The 19,931-nt window shown below is 44.7% G+C and overlaps 1 protein-coding gene across 1 annotated transcript in view; it reads right to left on the bottom strand.

Annotated features, from left to right (window-relative positions):
• LOC311116333 (phosphoprotein associated with glycosphingolipid-enriched microdomains 1-like) overlaps nucleotides 1-19,559 on the bottom strand; it is a 30,063-nt gene extending 10,504 nt beyond the window's left edge. Inside the window, exons 1-6 of the mRNA XM_084191427.1 lie at nucleotides 19,493-19,559; nucleotides 9,201-9,420; nucleotides 5,274-5,325; nucleotides 2,923-3,025; nucleotides 2,214-2,401; nucleotides 1,536-2,036 (exon numbers count right to left, since the gene is read on the bottom strand). Of these exons, the coding sequence (XP_084047553.1) occupies nucleotides 1,536-2,036; nucleotides 2,214-2,401; nucleotides 2,923-3,025; nucleotides 5,274-5,325; nucleotides 9,201-9,367 (1,011 nt within the window). The 5' untranslated portion in view covers nucleotides 9,368-9,420; nucleotides 19,493-19,559. The remainder of the gene's footprint in view (nucleotides 1-1,535; nucleotides 2,037-2,213; nucleotides 2,402-2,922; nucleotides 3,026-5,273; nucleotides 5,326-9,200; nucleotides 9,421-19,492) is intronic.
• Between the last annotated feature and the right edge of the window lie 372 nt (nucleotides 19,560-19,931).

The raw sequence follows: 19,931 nt of genomic DNA, 5'->3' as shown, positions 1-19,931 counted from the left end.
AGTCAGGCGCAGGACACAGAGGATAAGTCCAAAATACTTTAATAGTCCAAAGAGCAACAAACAAAACACGACCTCGAAAACAGACGGAGGCGAGGCAATTACGCAAACACGCGTAAACAATAATCCCAAACAAAGACAGAGTGCAGACACGCAGCTCTGCACGACAGGCAGAAAATAACAACACACAATCAGACTAATGCAAAACAAGGAACTTATAAGACAAGTAATCAACACACAAATGGACACAGGTGTAAAAGACAGACAAAAGCAATCACACTACGAAACATAGAGCGGTGGCAGCTAGTACTCCGGGGACGGCGAACGCCGAAGCCTGCCCGAACCAGGAGCAGTCTCGGCAGAATCCGTGACACGTCTGAAGTTTGCCAATGACCATCTGGATGATCCAGAGGAGGAATGGGAGTAGGTCATGTGGTCTGATGAGACAAAAATAGAGCTTTTTGGTCTAAACTCCACTCGCCGTGTTTGGAGGAAGAAGAAGGATGAGTACAACCCCAAGAACACCATCCCAACCGTGAAGCATGGAGGTGGAAACATCATTCTTTGGGGATGCTTTTCTGCAAAGGGGACAGGACGACTGCACCGTATTGAGGGGAGGATGGATGGGGCCATGTATCGCAAGATCTTGGCTAACAACCTCCTTCCCTCAGTAAGAGCATTGAAGGTGGGTCGTGGCTGGGTCTTCCAGCATGACAACGACCCGAAACACACAGCCAGGGCAACTAAGGAGTGGCTCCGTAAGAAGCATCTCAAGGTCCTGGAGTGGCCTAGCCAGTCTCCAGACCTGAACCCAATAGAAAATCTTTGGAGGGAGCTGAAAGTCCGTATTGCCCAGCGACAGCCCCGAAACCTGAAGGATCTGGAGAAGGTCTGTATGGAGGAGTGGGCCAAAATCCCTGCTGCAGTGTGTGCAAACCTGGTCAAGACCTACAGGAAACGTATGATCTCTGTAATTGCAAACAACGGTTTCTGTACCAAATACTAAGTTCTGCTTTTCTGATGTATCAAATACTTATGTCATGCAATAAAATGCAAATTATTTACTTAAAAATCATACAATGTGATTTTCTGGATTTTTGTTTTAGATTCCGTCTCTCACAGTTGAAGTGTACCTATGATAAAGATTACAGACCTCTACATGCTTTGTAAGTAGGAAAACCTGCAAAATAGGCAGTGTATCAAATACTTGTTCTCCCCACTGTAGGTTGATTCATCGCTCTCTTTTTATTTATAAAGCTCTCTCACAAAAACTCCCGGCGTACCTAACTTCATTAATAACCTTTAGATCTCTCTCTTCTCGGGATCCTAATCGAGCGGTAGAGGGAGTCTCCTTTCCCATTGTTCTCTTCCTACTCCAACTTGAGGCTGAGGCCAGAGCAAAGGATGCAAATCACTATCTTGTGAATCAATGCATCTAGTATTGTGAGGAATCCTTAGAGCTGTCGTCCTACTGTCTTGTTTACTCCATTTTTCTGTCACACACATTGGCTTACACAAACACAGACAACCATCCTCACCTCTCCGTTGTGAAGTGCGGCCCCCATTACCACCACCCCTCCTGCGTCCATCATGGTAGGCTGGTTGTCATTCTCATCCAGCACCTTGTCAGGTACAGGCGGGGGTCTCTCCTCCTCCTCCTCGGGCTCCTCTGTGGGGCTCACAGCAGCAGCGATGGTGGCTGAGCGCCTGGCCTCCAGATCTGCACTGTAACGGCTCTTCTTGTTCAGATCCACCGAGGCGTACTCCACTCCCGCGCACAGGGGCCCCCGCTCCGGGGTGCTGCAGGGGCTGAGGTGGCCGTTGTGGAGGGCTGGACGTTGGTGGGAAAGTGGTAGGTGGTTGTGGAGGTGGTGAGGGTCGTCACCGGGGCTGAGGGGGGACGTAGTACCGTGTCCATTGGGTAGACCTACAGCCAGGCTGCCGGGATGGTCCTTCAGCTCTTTGACAGTCTCGTACAGGGAGTCTTCAATGCTCACGTCACGGGACGCCGTCAAGACGCCGCCTCTCTCCTTCACCACCTAGTTTAGTTGATTGAGACAGCCGTCAGTACATTAGGACTAATCTTCCTGGGTTTCTACTCCAACACATAATAGACAACACAATTCAGTACAAGTACACAATAAACACAAGAGGACTCATTCCAATAAGTAGCTGTATAAATACATAGGAACAACAACAGCATGAATCCCTAAAACCTCGTAGGTGCCGTCTCCAGAGACAGGTAGAGGGGGTCCGCTGGAGGATCCCATACCCTCCAGGGCGTTGTTGGGTGGGATGCTGGGCAGCTCGCGGTCCTGGGGACACTTGGAGCTCCGCAGCTCTGACTGGCTGGACAGCATCTCCTCAGAGGGCTGGGGACTGCTGTCCTGGGTGTCTGTCAACACTGGGAGAGGATGGATCAATCAAATTGAATCTTTTTTTATTTTTTAGATGAGTTGGGTTGGGTTGAGTTTCATTTAAATTAATTGGACACAACAAAGGGGGAGTGTGTGGGTGGGTGGTTATGCCGGGTTAACAGAGAGAGAGTTTGAGAATGGAGGCCTTAATCTTAAACAACATTGCATCTTTGAAAGCTGCAGTGGACAATTTGGACTAGTTAGCCTGCTCATTCACATATCTTGTTTGCGCTTTAGCCAACTCCTTTGTGGTTTGTTGTCATGCCAGAAGGCCTATAGCCAACAGTATAACTGGCTACAACACAAACTGATCTGTTACCAGACTATAATTGGAACACATCTCATGGACTAGATAGCCACAGGTGTGGAAGCAAAATGAATAATCAAGCAAGTGTGTAAAGTGAAGGTTAAATGTAGATGTAATAATGTATGCTGAATGAATATTCCACTCTCTGAAACGGCGACAAACAAACAACACGTGCAGAAGAAGTCATTGTGTGTGTGTTACCTGTACCACTGGTTAGTGGGCCGTTGTGTGAACTGCTCACCACTAGGTCAGTCCCTGGGCTGTCCACAGACTGACTACCGGTAAACGTCTCTCTCTCAGACACCTGTACAATAGTGACAAGGACTAGGTTAGGATGGGTCTATGTGGCTTAATATAGACAGAGATCTGGGATCAGTTTACCCTACCCTAAATCCCTATGTGGTCCTGTGTGGCTCAGTTAGTACACATACAAAAAACATATGCACTCACTGTACTATAAGTCACTTTGGATAAAAACATCTGCTAAGTGGAGCCAAATACATTACACATACATTAAATCAGTGTCAACAAACTCTAATAGAAAATCTAATATATTTACACTTTAACTCATATTAACATCATGACATTGTGGGGGGAGAAACGGGCATTGAGCTAGCAGCCACTGCAGGCCTTTGTTTGTTGTTTTTCAGACACCTCACTGATAGAAAACCAAATGAGGCAGTGAGATATAGCTCTATAGCACCTTGTAGTGGCTGTGTCTGGTAATGACTGTTGCTAGGCTGAATCTGATGGCGTTAGCGGTGCAGCACTTCGCCTGTGGAGGACAAGACAAAGCCCCTATTTAACCCGTCACTCTGTGACAGACACTCCACTGTTTAAGTGAAGTCCTCTTCAATATTTTCACAGGCGAGGCTCTACATTACGGCGTAAAGGTTACTCTCCAGATATCCAATCCATCAGTTAAAAAGGTTTCCACATCCCCGGAGGTGTGAGCCGAGCGAGTGTGACAGCATGTGGTTGGAATGAAAGGAGGATGTCAGTTTATCTCTGAAAGAGAGATATTTATCTCACTTAATCACCCCTTGTAAGTGTAATGTGTTCGTTACTATAGCTAATGCCCAAACCCCACCTCTTTAAGGAATACCTGGGATAGGATAAAGTAATCCTTCTACCCCTCCCTTCCCCCCCCCCAAAAAAAAACAAACATTGTAAAGTGGTTATCCCACTGGCTATAAGGTGAATGCACCAATTTGTAAGTCGCTCTGGATAAGAGCGTCTGCTACATGACGTAAATGTAAATGTAAATGTAATGGTTCTCATCATCATGGAATAGCTGTGGATAGTGTAATAATTAATAATATGCACTCAGAATCCCATTGAAATAAACAGTTTACTATGCAATTAATATGCTAACTTGTGAACTTGTGAAAGAAAAGGTGAATTCAATACTGTGGCTCTGAAAATACAAATTCTTCTCTGAGAACATTACAGTTTATATAAAGATACTGCAGACCGATGTGGAAGTCACATTGTTTCCAGACCAGAGTACACAGAGTGTGTGTGTGTGTGTTGAAGTGATAGAGCGAGAGAGTGTGTCGGAGTAAATATTTTGACTGTATTTATCACATTAAACGAATACTCCTTCCCCGTTCTGGAATTCATGTCTCCCTTCTGTCCATTCCTTCCCGAATAATGTTGACCTCTGAACTCTTGACCTGGGTCATCCTCCCTCCCATTCTGCACCACACTTAGACAAAGGAGTGAATGGCCCTCGCTCTGTCCCTCGCTCTGTCCCTCGCTCTGTCCCTCGCTCTGTCTCTCGCTCTCTCTCCCTCTCTCTCTCCCCCTCTCTCTCCCCCTCTCTCTGTCCCTCTCGCTCCCCACATCTTCCTCTCTATCGCGAGCTCTCTCCCCCTCTCTATGTCCCTCTCTCCCCTCTCTCTCCCCCTCTCTCTCTCCCCCTCTCTCTGTCCCTCTCTCTCTGTCCCTCTCTCTCTGTCCCTCTCTCTGTCCCTCTCTCTTCCCCTCTCTCTGTCCCTCTCTCTCTCCCCCTCTCTCTGTCCCTCTCTCTCTCCCCATCTTCCTCTCCCTCTCGCTCCCCCCTTCTTCCTCTCTATCGCGAGCTCTCTCTCCACCTCCCTGTGGTCATTATGGATGCTAATGTGACTGCCTCAGGCTTGACACCCCCTGACACCCAGAGAGAGAGAGACACACACACGCTTGCATGCACACAGGCAAATGCACAAATGCACACACAAACAGCTTCACAACTCACAGCCGTTGTCTCCTCTCCAAGAGTCTAACCCAGGCAGACACCAACCCACCCACTCAACCCTTCTGCTAGCTAGACAAGTTGTCTCTGACATGTTCTCTCCCTTGTTTTCATTGACTAACCCTGTGATGATCAACGTTTTCACAAGCCCAACCCTCAGTCACTGAAGTGTCGAGAGGAACGTCTGACAGAAAATGAAAGGAGAGATATACACTGTAGCAGACTAACTTCTACTTGCTGTTTTAAGTGAAGGAAGCGAGGGAACGCTTTAAAAGAGGGAAAAGAGGAAAGAAAAGAGGACTACTTCAGACAGACTCACTCCATTCATGAGGTTCTCATGGTCTCCTGGGTGGCCATTGGATTTATTTTGCCTGGAGAAGAAGAAGGAAGAAGGAAGATGGTGATTAAAACTTTGACTTTGTCTCTGAAGCCTCTGAACTACAGTATACAGTCTGCAGAAGACTCTAATAATGCAGTCACCCAACTGTGCTGGTCTGTCTGCCGGTACCAAAGTAAGAATGTGATCAATAAACTATTAGTTAGCGCCTCCCGAGTGGCGCAGCGGTCCAAGGCGTCACTACAGACCCGGGTTCGATCCCAGGCTGTGTTAAATAAAGGTTAACCAGTTAAATAAAGGTGAAATAAAAAAGATATAAAAATTGCTGGCCGTGACCGGGAGACCCGTGAAGCGCCGCACAATTGGCCCAGCGTCGTCCGGGTTAGGGGAGGGTTTAGCAGGGATTTCCTTGTCCCATCGTGCTCTAGTGACTCCTTGTGGCGGGCCGGGCGCCTGCAAGCTCACTTCGATCGCCAGCAGGACGGTGTTTCCTCCGACACATTGGTGTGGCTGGCACTCGGGTTAAGCGAGCAGCGTGTCAAGAAGCAGTGCGGCTTGTCAGGGTTGCGTTTCGGAGGACACATGGCTCTCAACCTTCGCCTCTCCCGAGTCCATAGGGGAGTTGCAGCGATGGGACAAGACTAACTACCAATTGGGGAGAAAAGTAAAATTTTTAATATAAAATAATAATATATATACAGTGAGGGAAAAAAGTATTTGATCCCCTGCTGATTTTGTATGTTTGCCCACTGACAAAGAAATGATCAGTCTATAATTTTAATGGTAGGTTTATTTGAACAGTGAGAGACAGAATAACAACAAAAAAATCCAGAAAAATGCATGTCAAAAATGTTATAAATTGATTTGCATTTTAATGAGGGAAATAAGTATTTGACCCCCTCTCAATCAGAAAGATTTCTGGCTCCCAGGTGTCTTTTTTACAGGTAACGAGCTGGATTAGGAGCACACTCTTAAAGGGAGTGCTCCTAATCTCAGCTTGTTACCTGTATAAAAGAGACCTGTCCACAGAAGCAATCAATCAATCAGATTCCAAACTCTCCACCATGGCCAAGACCAAAGAGCTCTCCAAGGATGTCAGGGACAAGATTTTAGACCTACACAAGGCTGGAATGGGCTACAAGACCATTGCCAAGCAGCTTGGTGAGAAGGTGACAACAGTTGGCGCGATTATTTGCAAAATAACTGTCAATCTCCCTCGGCCTGGGGCTCCACGCAGGATCTCACCTCGTTGAGTTGCAATGATCATGAGAACGGTGAGGAATCAGCCCAGAACTACACGGTAGGATCTTGTCAATGATCTCAAGGCAGCTGGGACCATAGTCACCAAGAAAACAATTGGTAACACACTACGCCGTGAAGGACTGAAATCCTGCAGGGCCCACAAGGTCCCCCTGCTCAAGAAAGCACATATACATGCCCGTCTGAAGTTTGCCAATGAACATCTGAATGATTCAGAGGAGAACTGGGTGAAAGTGTTGTGGTCAGATGAGACCAAAATCGAGCTTTTTGGCATCAACTCAACTCGCCGTGTTTGGAGGAGGAGGAATGCTGCCTATGACCCCAAGAACACCATCCCCACCGTCAAACATGGAGGTGGAAACATTATGCTTTGGGGGTGTTTTTCTGCAAAGGGGACAGGACAACTTCACCGCATCAAAGGGACGATGGACGAGGCCATGTACCGTCAAATCTTGGGTGAGAACCTCCTTCCCTCAGCCAGGGCATTGAAAATGGGTCGTGGATGGGTATTCCAGCATGACAATGACCCAAAACACACGGCCAAGGCAACAAAGGAGTGGCTCAAGAAGAGCACATTAAGGTCCTGGAGTGGCCTAGCCAGTCTCCAGACCTTAATCCCATAGAAAATCTGTGGAGGGAGCTGAAGGTTCGAGTTGCCAAACGTCAGCCTCGAAACCTTAATGACTTGGAGAAGATCTGCAAAGAGGAGTGGGACAAAATCCCTCCTGAGATGTGTGCAAACCTGGTGGCCAACTACAAGAAACATCTGACCTCTGTGATTGCCAACAAGGGTTTTGCCACCAAGTACTAAGTCATGTTTTGCAGAGGGGTCAAATACTTATTTCCCTCATTAAAATGCAAATCAATTTATAACATTTTTGACATGCGTTTTTCTGGATTATTTTGTTGTTATTCTGTCTCTCACGGTTCAAATAAACCTACCATTAAAATGATAGACTGATCATTTCTTTGTCAGTGGGCAAACGTACAAAATCAGCAGGGGATCAAATACTTTTTTCCCTCACTGTATATATATACAAAATAAAATAAAACTATTAGTTACAACTGAAATCAACAGTACAACTACAGTGCCTTCAGAAAGTATTCATACACCATTACTTATTACACATTTTGATGTGTTACAGCCTGAATTCAAGATGGATGACATAATGATTTTTAGAAATGTTTGCAAATGAAATACATACATATCTAATTTACATAAGTATTCACACCCGAGTCAATACATGTTAGAATCACCTTTCGCAGCGATTACAGCTGTGAGCCTTTCTGGGTAAGTCTCTAAAAGCTTTGCACACCTGGATTGTGCAACATTTGCACATTATTCTTTTAAAAATTCTTCAAGCTCTGTCAAGTTGGTTGTTGATCATTGCTAGACAGACATTTTCAAATCTGGCCATAGATTGGCAAGACTGTAAGTATGCTACTCAGGAACATTCAATGTCGTCTTGGTAAGCAACCAGTGTATATTTGGCCTTGTGTTTTAGGTTATTGTCCTGGAGAAAGGTGAATTTTCTCCCAGTGTCTGTTGGAAAGCAGACTGAACCAGGTTTTCCTCTATGATTTTTTCCATTTATTTTTATCCTAAAAAAACTCCCCAGTCCTTGTCAATAGCAAGCATACCCATAACATGATGCTGCCTCCACCATGCTTGAAAATATGAAGACTGGTACTCAGTGATGTGTTGGATTTGCCCCAAACATAACACTTTGTAAAGTTAATTTCTTTGTCACATTTTCGCAGTATTACGTTAGTGCCTTATTGCAAACAGGATGCATGTTTTGGAATATTTTTATTCTATACAGGCTTCCTTCTTTTCACTCTGAAATGTATGTTAGTATTGTGGAGTAACTACAATGTTGCTGATCCATCCTTAGTTATCTCCTATCACAGCCATTAAACTTTGTAACTGTTTTAAAATCACCATTGGACTCATGGTAAAATCCCTGAGCGGTTTCCTTCCTCTATGGCAACTGAGTTAGGAAGGGCACCTGTATCTTTGTTGTGACTGGGTGTATTGATACAACATCCAAAGTGTAATTAATAACTTCACCATGCTCAAATGGATATTCAATGTCTGCTTTTTATTTTATTTTTACCCATCTACCAATAGGTGCCCTTCTTTGCGAGGCATTGGAAAACCTCCCTGGTCTTTGTGGCTGAATCTGTGTTTGAAATTAAGTGCTTGATTGAGGGACTTTACAGATAATTGTATGTGTGGGGTACAGAGATGAGGTAGTGATGTTAAAAACTATTATTGCACACAGAGTGAGTCCATGCAACTTATTATGTGAATTGTTAAGTACATTTTTACTCCTGAACTTATTTAGGCTTGCCATAACAAAGAGGTGAAGACTTATTGACTCAAGATATTTTAGCTTTTCATTTGTAATTCATTTGTAAACATTTGCAAACATAATTCCACTTTGACATTATGGGGTATTGTGTGTAGATCAGAGACACAAAATCTCAATTTAATCCATTTTAAATTCAGGTTGTAACACAACAAAATGTGGACAAAGTCAAGGGGTGTGAATACTTTGAGGGCACTGTAAGTACAATTACAGTATTATTATTCATGCAATTCATTTTATTGTGTGTGTGTGTGTGTGTCCTACGTGTCCCACTCACCCCTGGCAGCTGGCACAAAGCTGCAGTAGCAGCGAGAGCAGCACCAACGCAGAGATGGCCATCAGGGTGCCCACTAGGACCAGCGGCTCGTTGCCTAGAGATGTCGCCGTGGCGACCCCTGAACCCGCGTCCCCTGGCCCCAACAAGGCACTCAGCACCGGAGCCATGATGCATCACACACTGGGAGGGGACCTGCTAGGAAGGGGGCATCACACACACCCTAGGGAGGAGGGAGGGAGAGAGAGAGAGGGAGGGAGAGAGGGGGAGGGAGAGAGAGAGAGAGAGAGAGAGAGAGAGAGAGAGAGAGAGAGAGAGAGAGAGAGAGAGAGAGAGAGAGAGAGAGAGAGAGAGAGAGAGAGAGAGAGAGAGAGAGAGAGAGAGAGAGAGAGAACATCAACACAGTTGCATCAAAAGAATAGTGCACAAGGTCATTGATCAAGGAAGACAGTAAATGTACCACCTCTGATCCACATCTGACTCAGGTTCTTTCTCTTTATTCTATAGTGACCATAACAGGTTCATTCTCTTCATTCTATACTGGCCATCAGTGGTGTAAAGTACTTAAGTAAAAAAAAAGTACCATACGTAAAACATTTTTTTTTTTAAATGTATGCACACATGACTGTAAGTCGCTTTGGATAAAAGCGTCTGCTAAAATGGCATATTATTATAAGTAAAAATACTTTAAAGTACTACTTAAGTAGTTTTTTGGGGTACCTGTACTTTACTTTACTATATATATTTTTGACAATTTTTATTTCACTACATTCCTAAAGAAAATAATGTACGTTTTACTCCATACATTTCCCCTGACATCCAAAAGTACTCGTTACATTTAGAATGCTTAGCAGGACAGGAAAATTGTCAAATTCACGCACTTATCAAGAGAACATCCCTGGTAATCCCTACTGCCTCTGACCTGGTGGACTCACTAAACACACATGCTTTTTTTGCACATGATGTCTGAGTGTTAGAGTGTTCTCCTGGCTATCCGTAAATTTAAAAAACAAGAGAATGGTGCCGTCTGGTTTGCTTAATATAATTAATTTGAAATGATTTATACTTTTACTTTTGATACTTAAGTATATTTTAGCAATTAAATTTACTTTTAACACTTAAGTATAATTAAAACCAAATACTTTTAGACTTTTACTCAAGTAGTATTTTATTGGGTGACTTTCACTCATACTCAAGTATGACAATTGGGTACTTTTTCCACCACTGCTGGCCATAAAAGGTTATTTCTCTTCATTCTATACTGGTCATAACAGGTTATTTCTCTTCATTCTATACTGGTCATAACAGGTTATTTCTATTCATTCTATACTGTTCATAACAGGTTATTTCTCTTCATTCTATACTGGCCATAACAGGTTCTTTCTTGTCATTCTATACAGTTCATAACAGTATTGTGCAGTGCTCTTCCACGACTAAACAAATCTATTCTAATCAGATATACCTGCAGTTGATAGATATATACTATAGTTACTTTGAGTTATGTTGCCACTTTCCAAATCATCAAATCATCAAATCATCACCCTTTAATGCAAAATGTGTCTTTTGTCTGTAATGTCTTTTTGGTTATGTGTCGGACCCCAGTAAGACTTGCTGTCACCGTTGGCGTTGGCTAATGGGGTACCTAATACATTTACATTTACATTTACGTCATTTAGCAGACGCTCTTATCCAGAGCGACTTACAAATTGGTGCATTCACCTTATAGCCAGTGGGATAACCACTTTACAATTATTATTTTATTTTTTATTTTTATTTTATCAAATAAAAAAATCTAATCCAATAGAAGACATTCTAATATCATTACAGTGGATATTAATTCATCATATAGCACTTAATTCTGTTACTGTTGTGCTATTACAGATCTGCCTAGTTCACATGCAATGTAGTGCAGTGTTTTAAAACAGCCACAAGGGGTCAAGCCAGTGCAAACACAGACTGCAATGCAGGCATTCAGGGTCATACTATGTGCTACAGACCTGCTGCAGTCCCCTCACTCAGAGAATACTACAGAACTTGCATACTGCGCATGTAATAAGTAAACTTCCCATGTAAAGCCATATTTGCCTGAACACTATCCTAGAGGGTTAGGCTTAATTCAAATCAAAACAAATGTTATTTGTCACATGCTTCGTAAAAAACAGGTGTAGACTAACAGTGAAATGCCTACTTACGGGCCCCTCCCAACAATGCAGAGAGAAAGGAAATTGAGAAATAATTGAAAAATAAAACACGTAATAATAAAAGCAATAATAAATACACAATGAGTAACGCTAACTTGGCTATATACATGGGGTACCAGTACAGAGTCGATGTGCATATAAGTAGGAATAAAGTGACAGATAATAAACAGCAGCATATGTGATCAGTCAAAAAAGTTGTACTGGGTTCTGGGCCTTACGCACTACCCTCAGTAGCACCTTGCGGTTGAATGCCAAGCAGTTGCCATACCAAGAGGTAATGCAGCCAGTCAAGATGCTCTCAACGGTGCAGCTGGGCCCATGCCAAATCTTTTCAGCCTCCAGATGGAGGAAGAGGCGTTGTCATGCCGTCTCCACGACTGTGTTGGTGTGTGTGGACCATGTTAATACCTTAGTGATGTGCACACTGAGAAGCTTGAAGCTCTCTACCAGCTCCACTACAGCCCTGTCAATGTGAATGTCCTGTAGTCCACGATCAGCTCATTTGTCTTGCTGACTTTGAGGGAGAGGTTGTTGTCCTGGCACCACACTACCAGGTCTCTGACCTCCTCCCTATAGGCTATCTCATCGTCGTCGGTGATCAGGCCTACCACCGTTGTGTTGTCGGCAAACTTAATGATGGTGTTGGAGTTGTGCGTGGCGACGCAGAATTGGGTGAACAGGGAGTATAAGAGAGGACTAAGGACGCACCCCTGAGGGGTCCCTGTGTTGAGGATCAGCGTGGCACTAAGCCCAAACCAGATGGGATGGCATATCGCTAAAGAATGCTGTGGTTGCCATGCTGGTTAAGTGTGCCTTGAATTATAAATAAATCACAGACAGTGTCACCAGCAAAGCACCCCTAAACCATAACACCTCCTCCTCCATGCTTTATGGTGGGAACTACACATGCAGAGATCATCCGTTCACCCTCACCGCGTCTCACAAAGACAAGGCGGTTGCAACCAAAAATCTCAAATTTGGACTCCAGACCAAAGGACAAATTTCCACCGATCTAATGTCCATTGCTCGTGTTTCTTGGCCCAAGAAGGTCTCTTCTTCTTATTGGTGTCCTTTAGTAGTGGTTTCTTTGCAGCAATTCGACCATGAAGGCCTGATCCACACAGTCCCCTCTGAACAGTTGATGTTGAGATGTGTCTGTTACTTGAACACTGTGAAGCATTTATTTGGGCTGCAATTTCTGAGGCTGGTAACTCTAATGAACTTATCCTCTGCAGCAGAGGTAACTCTGGGTCTTCCATTCCTGTGGCGGTCCTCATGACAGTCAGTTTCATCATAGCGCTTGATGGTTTTTGCAAGTGAACATTCTTGAAATGTTCTGTATTGACTGACCTTCATGTCTTAAAGTAATGATGGACTGTCGTTTCTCTTTGCTTATTTGAGCTGTTCTTGACATAATATGGACTTGGTCTTTTACACAACTGATTGGCTCAAACGCATTAAGAAGGAAATAAATTCTACAAATTAACTTTTAACAAGGCACACCTGTTAATTGAAATGCATTCCAGTTGACTACCTCATTAATCTGGTTGAGAGAATGCCAAGAGTGTGCAAAGCTGTCATCAAGGCAAAGGGTGGCTATTATATAAATATATTTTGATTTGTTTAACACTTTTTTGGAAAAAAACATTATGTTGTCATCCAGAGTCACATTTATCTATTTCCCAAGCTATATCACACTATATTACATACAGTAGGTTTTTAAAGGACCAAATAGTTTGGTGTGCTTCGTGTTTCCATTTATAGCACAGGCTATACAAACGCCTCACACCGCGTGGCTGCTGCCACTCTAATCTGGTGGTCCCTGCACGCACAACCCACGTGGAGTTCCAGGTCTCTGGCAGCCTCTGGAACTACCGTTCTGCGGCCAATAAGGCAGAGTTCATCTCAGCCTATGCTACCCTCCAGTCCCTCGACTTCTTGGCGCTGATGGAAACATGGATTACCACAGAAAACACTGCTACTCCTTGTTACGGATACAGGTATCCTGTGTTTTTGTGTGTTTCTACTCCTTCTGCCCTAATCACAGGTGTCCTGTATGTTCCTGATTGGTGGTCGTTGAGGTGTCTGCTGATTGGACCAATCAGTGAACATTCCTGTGCATTGCACCACCTGTTACTCGTTTGTTCAATCACACATTCCATTGTATAAAAACCAGTCTTGTGTTTGTTGAGAGAGAGAGAGACTTTTTCCATATGTGAGTATGGACACGGTGGTGTCCTGTGTATTGTGTACTCACTAAGTTGTTGGTTACCCTGTTGGTAGCTTTGTGTGTTTCTGGGAAAAGGGGAGTTTAAGCTAGTTGCCCTTGGGCGTACATTACCCGTAGGAAGAATTCTGTCTAAAAACACTAGTTAGACCTGAGCGGACCACCCACTGTACTTTTGGATGACTAGCAGTAGCCTAGCGGTTCTTCAGGCAGGCTAGATCAGTTTAGGGGGTTTTACACTATTGTTTCATTTCTTGGGTCCTGCTCAGCCCTTTTTCCCAAACCTTTACCGTGTGTTTAGTAATAAACCATTTATGTTTGACGGTAGTTCATGGTTGTTGTGTCATTTTTGGTTCTCACTGTTCCAGGTCACACTTATAATTTGCATAATTTATGTTACGGGTCTCATGTCCATCCACCCTAGACGTTTAGAGCCACGGGGTTCGTAACATAAAGTGGGGGTTCGTCCGGGATTTGAACGTGCTACTCATGCAAATTAGTAAGTGTCTGGTTCAGTGTTGAGCTTGGCAGCTGTACTACCTGTTTTTTGTGTGTTCAGTAGTCGACGGCTCGTGTTGTTAGTAGGATGGCTACTTTTGAGTTGGAGGCATTTTTGGAAAACCCTACGTGGGAGGTTTTTGAGAATTGCCGTAGAGTGGATCTACAGGTTTTGGCTGACCACTTTTCTGCACCCATACCGAGGGGTTTAGTGAAAGCAGAAGTTAGGGAAGTAGTGCTAGCGATATTGTTGAACGAGCGAGTGCTTGAGTTACCGCCGCCTGAGTCTGCTGCTCCTGTAGGGGAGGTGGTTGCTGTTCCTGTAAGCCCATCAGTGTCTGAGGACGAGGCTAAGGCTCCGGCCACATTGCCCCGTTATGACCCACTCTCCCCACTGACTGACAGTGATGCCAGGATCGATGTCCGCTCGACACGGCTCCAAATGGAGGCGGAAGAGCGGGCACAAATCAGGCTAGACAAGCTGGAAACGCGTAGGCTTGATCAAGAACTGGAGATGCGTAAGATGGAACTGGAGACGCGTAGGCTTGATCAAGAACTGGAGATGCGTAAAATGGAACTAGAGGCAGAAACAGCGAGGTTAGTCTCTGCTCATACTATGCCTGCTAGTGAGCCATCCTCACCAGCTTTGTCATCTGCTACGTTTGATATTAGTAGGCAGATCACCTTGGTACCTGTGTTCAGGGAGTCAGAGGTTGATTCCTATTTCAGTGTGTTTGAACGCATAGCGGTAGCATTGAAATGGCCCGAAGAGGTATGGTGCCTATTACTTCAGTGTAAACTAACAGGTAAAGCCCAAGAGGTTCTGGCAGCGCTACCTCTTGAAGACAGTTTGAATTATGAAGTGGTCAAAGCTACTGTTCTTCGTGCCTATGAGCTTGTTCCTGAGGCATATCGACAGAGATTTAGGTCTCATAAAAAGTCTCCTACTCAGACTTATGTGGAGTTTGCTAGAGACAAAGGAAATCTGTTTGACAAATGGCACAGTGCTAGTAAAGTAACTGATTTTAACTCTCTACGGGAGTTAATCTTGTTAGAAGAGTTTAAAAATTGCTTACCGGAACGCATTGTAGTTTATCTGAACGAACAGAAAGTATCCTCACTGTCGGAAGCGTCTGTATTGGCAGACGAGTTTGTGTTGACGCATAAGAGCGTGTTTTCGGCTCGTACGGAGAGCAGGGCTGCAGAGTTGCTAACTTTTAGTCCTAGTCGACCAGCAGTACATCCAGCACGCCCAAAAGATGTGCGTCACTGTTTCTATTGTCATAAGGTGGGACATATGGTTAATGATTGCTTTCTGCTAAAACGCAAACCGGGGATGCCTCAGCACGCCAGGCCGCCAACGGGTGTTGGGCTGATTCGTACGGTTGTAAGGCCGGAATCAAGACAGAGGCCTCATAGTGAATGTGGTTTGAAAGTCCCTGTCCCAGATCACAGTTATGAACCGTTCATTTTTGAGGGGTTTGTTTCTATATCAGATGACGAAGCGTCTCAGCGTCCAGTTACAATCCTCAGAGATACTGGTGCGGCGCAGTCGTTCATACTCGCTGATGTGTTGCCCTTGTCCAGTAATACATATTGTGGTTCCAGTGTGTTAGTACAAGGAATTGAAATGGGTTTCGTCCCAGTGCCATTGCACTTTGTGAACGTACACTCTGAGTTAGTCAGTGGATTGTTCAGAGTTGGTGTACGTCCTATGTTGCCAGTAAAAGGTGTGACATTTATAATGGGCAACGATATTGCCGGAGGAAAGGTGATACCCGTATTGGAGGTATTGGATAAAAGTGACCAGTCTCTCTCCGAGGAGCTGGCACAGGGTTATCCAGATGTGTTCCCCGCTTGTGCTGTCACACGTGCTCAAGCACGACAAGTGGGTGAAGTGATAGATTTGTAGATCACGATTCTATTCAGAGAGTGTGACCCAGAGGATAGTTCGGGTGCTACCTCTGGTAAGCTGGTGCAGTCTGACCAACAGCCCAGAGAAAGGAAGAAGGATGTGGAACTTGTTGCTGAGGCAATACAGTTACCAGTTACTCGTGAGCAGCTGATCGCTAACCAACAGGTTGACATTAGCCTGGCTAAATGTTTTTCTAGTGTTGTCTCAGAGGAGGAGCTAAAGAAGAAAAACATGGCATACTTCATTGATGGTAATCTCCTCATGCGTAAATGGACATCCCATGTTGACGCTGGCGGAGATTGGAATGCTGTTTACCAAATAGTGATTCCTACAGCCTTTCGACAAAATGTTTTATCCCTCGCTCATGATCACCAGTGGTCCGGACATCTGGGAGTCACCAAGACTTATGATCGTGTTTTGCGACATTTCTTTTGGCCTGGCTTAAGACAAGATGTGGCTCGGTTCTGTCGGACTTGCCACACCTGTCAAGTAGTTGGGAAACCGAACCAGGTTATTTCCCCCGCGCCTCTTTGTCCCATACCGGCCATAGGTGAACCCTTCGAACATGTGATGGTTGATTGTGTTGGACCATTACCAAAAACAAAATCTGGTAACCAGTTTATGTTGACAATTATGTGTGTGGCCACCAGGTACCCAGAGGCCATTCCTCTGCGAAGGATTACTGCTCCGGTGGTGAGTAAAGCGTTGATCAAATTCTTCTCAACTTTTGGATTACCTAAGGTGATACAAACTGATCAGGGTACGAATTTCCTTTCTAAACTTTTCAAACAAGTGTTAAAATCCTTGTCAGTTACACACCGTGTGTCAAGTGCATATCACCCAGAGTCTCAGGGTGCGCTTGAACGTTGGCATCAGACCCTGAAGTCTATGCTCCGTAAATATTGCTTGGAATCTGAGAAAGATTGGGATGAGGGAGTTCCTCTAGTGTTGTTTGCTGTCCGTGAGACAGTACAGGAATCCCTAGGGTTCAGCCCAGCTGAACTGGTGTTTGGACACACCATGAGAGGACCTATGAAAGTCCTTAAGGATCAGTTTTTGTCACAAGAGTTGTGTGTGAAAGAAAATGTGTTGGACTACGTTAGTCGCTTTCGTGAGCGCCTACATGCTGCCTGTGCTCTAGCAAAGGAAGCGCTGTCTTCCTCACAGAAACGGATGAAACGACACTATGACACACAGGCTGTTTCTCGTTCACTGCAGCCAGGTGACCGAGTTCTTGTATTGTTGCCTGTGCCAGGAGCGTCATTGTCAGCACGTTTCTCTGGTCCTTATGTCATTGAAAAGAAACTAACGGAAACTGACTACGTGATACAGACTCCTGATAGAGATCCGCCACAAAAAGGGGTTGGATAATGTGTTGGCAGATGCTTTGTCTCGTGTGTAATGATCTAGGTTTTTTTTTGTTATCCCGATAGGATGATTTGTGAATTTGGGTGTTGTGATAGTACGTGTGTCGCAAACCATTGTGGTTTGCTCTTTTAAGGGTGGGAGTGTTACGGATACAGGTATCCTGTGTTTTTGTGTGTTTCTACTCCTTCTGCCCTAATCACAGGTGTCCTGTATGTTCCTGATTGGTGGTCGTTGAGGTGTCTGCTGATTGGACCAATCAGTGAACATTCCTGTGCATTGCACCACCTGTTACTCGTTTGTTCAATCACACATTCCATTGTATAAAAACCAGTCTTGTGTTTGTTGAGAGAGAGAGAGACTTTTTCCATATGTGAGTATGGACACGGTGGTGTCCTGTGTATTGTGTACTCACTAAGTTGTTGGTTACCCTGTTGGTAACTTTATTAGAATATATTTCTTTATGTGAGTGTGGATACTGTGGTGTCCTGTGTATTGCGTACTTACTTTGTTGCTGATTACCCTGTTTGGTAGCTTTGTGTGTTTCTGGGAAAAGGGGAGTTTAAGCTAGTTGCCCTTGGGCGTACATTACCCGTAGGAAGAATTCTGTCTAAAAACACTAGTTAGACCTGAGCGGACCACCCACTGTACTTTTGGATGACTAGCAGTAGCCTAGCGGTTCTTCAGGCAGGCTAGATCAGTTTAGGGGGTTTTACACTATTGTTTCATTTCTTGGGTCCTGCTCAGCCCTTTTTCCCAAACCTTTACCGTGTGTTTAGTAATAAACCATTTATGTTTGACGGTAGTTCATGGTTGTTGTGTCATTTTTGGTTCTCACTGTTCCAGGTCACACTTATAATTTGCATAATTTATGTTACGGGTCTCATGTCCATCCACCCTAGACGTTTAGAGCCACGGGGTTCGTAACACTCCTACTGCTCTCTCCTCGTCTGACCATGTGTTCTTGCATACCCCGAGAGCATCTGGTCAGCGGGGTGGTGGCACAGGAATCCTCATCTCTCCCAAGTGGACATTCTCTCTTTCTCCCCTGACCCATCTGTCTATCTCCTCATTTGAATTCCATGCTGTCACAGTCACTAGCCCATTCAAGCTTAACATCCTTATCATTTATCGCCCTCCAGGTTCCCTTGGAGAGTTCATCAATGAGCTTGACGCCTTGATAAGTTCCTTTCCTGAGGATGGCTCACCCCTCACAGTTCTGGGTGACTTTAACCTCCCTACGTCTACCTTCAACTCATTTCTCTCTGCCTCCTTCTTTCCACTCCTCTCCTCTTTTGACCTCACCCTCTCACCGTCCCCCCCTACTCACAAGGCAGGCAATACGCTTGACCTCATCTTTACTAAATGCTGTTCTTCTACTAATCTCACTGCAACTCCCCTCCAAGTCTCCGACCACTACTTTGTATCCTTTTCTCTCTCGCTCTCCTCCAACACTACTCACTCTGCCCCTACTCAGATGGTAATGCGCCGTCGCAACCTTCGCTCTCTCTCTCCCGCTACTCTCTCCTCTTCCATCCTATCATCTCTTCCCTCTGCTCAATCCTTCTCCCTCCAATCTCCTGATTCTGCCTCCTCAACCCTCCTCTCCTCCCTTTCTGCATCCTTTGACTCTCTATGTCCCCTATCCTCTCGGCCGGCTCGGTCCTCCCCTCCTACTCCGTGGCTTGACAACTCATTGCGAGCTCACAGAACAGGGCTCAGGGCTCAGGGCTCCGGGCTGAATCCCCCCCCCCCCCCCCCCCCCCGCACACGCAGACACACAGAGAGTGTGTGGTGTGAAACTCCACCCAGTAGCAGAGTGAAAACCACCCCGGCCTCAGTGTCAACATGACATCATAGGACAAATAAACACCCACCAAATTATTATTATTAGAATGATCAGCACTCAGTGGTGGGGACTAAAGACCAGTGCTGAGAAGTGACACCAAGGAGCTATGTATGTAAACATACATACTATAAATAAACTAGTCTTTAAACACTCTACTGACCCTCAGTGCCAGAGTGAGACATATACACTTTTATCACTCCTGTGAGTTACAGTGCAAGCAGAAAGTAAACAGAAACTTACCTTGACACCTTGGTTACACAGGCTGTGGTTATTCACTAGCTCGTCCTTGCCTGCAGAGAGGAGAGAGAGTATTTACTAGCTATGGGAAGTAGCGTGGTGATGTAGAGTAGAGAACTGCAGAGCGTACAGCAGGGTGGGGTATATTGACATGCATGGATGGCACACAGAAATGTATACAGTAACTGAGATGATAATGACTGGGTGACATCATGACATCATCCCACTGCATTCTATGTATCATCTGAGATGTGATCAGGAACGGGCTTTGATAAAAATTCAGATGGGATACTTTGGCTCTTGATTTTCTGGTTTGTCCAGAAAGCTGGTTTATGGGTCATAGGGAGTATACAGTAAGTTATGCCATGCCTTCTCAAGTTCATTTTCCTTGGTGAACAAAAAAAATGCAGAGTTGTTTAAGAATATTTCAGCAAGCAACTCA

Source organism: Coregonus lavaretus (genome assembly GCF_964263955.1).
Source record: "Coregonus lavaretus genome assembly, contig: HAP1_SCAFFOLD_2573, whole genome shotgun sequence".
Taxonomy (NCBI): Eukaryota; Metazoa; Chordata; class Actinopteri; order Salmoniformes; family Salmonidae; genus Coregonus; species Coregonus lavaretus.
Note: the sequence above shows the minus strand (reverse complement) of the source record. Positions and strands in the feature narration are given on the sequence as shown.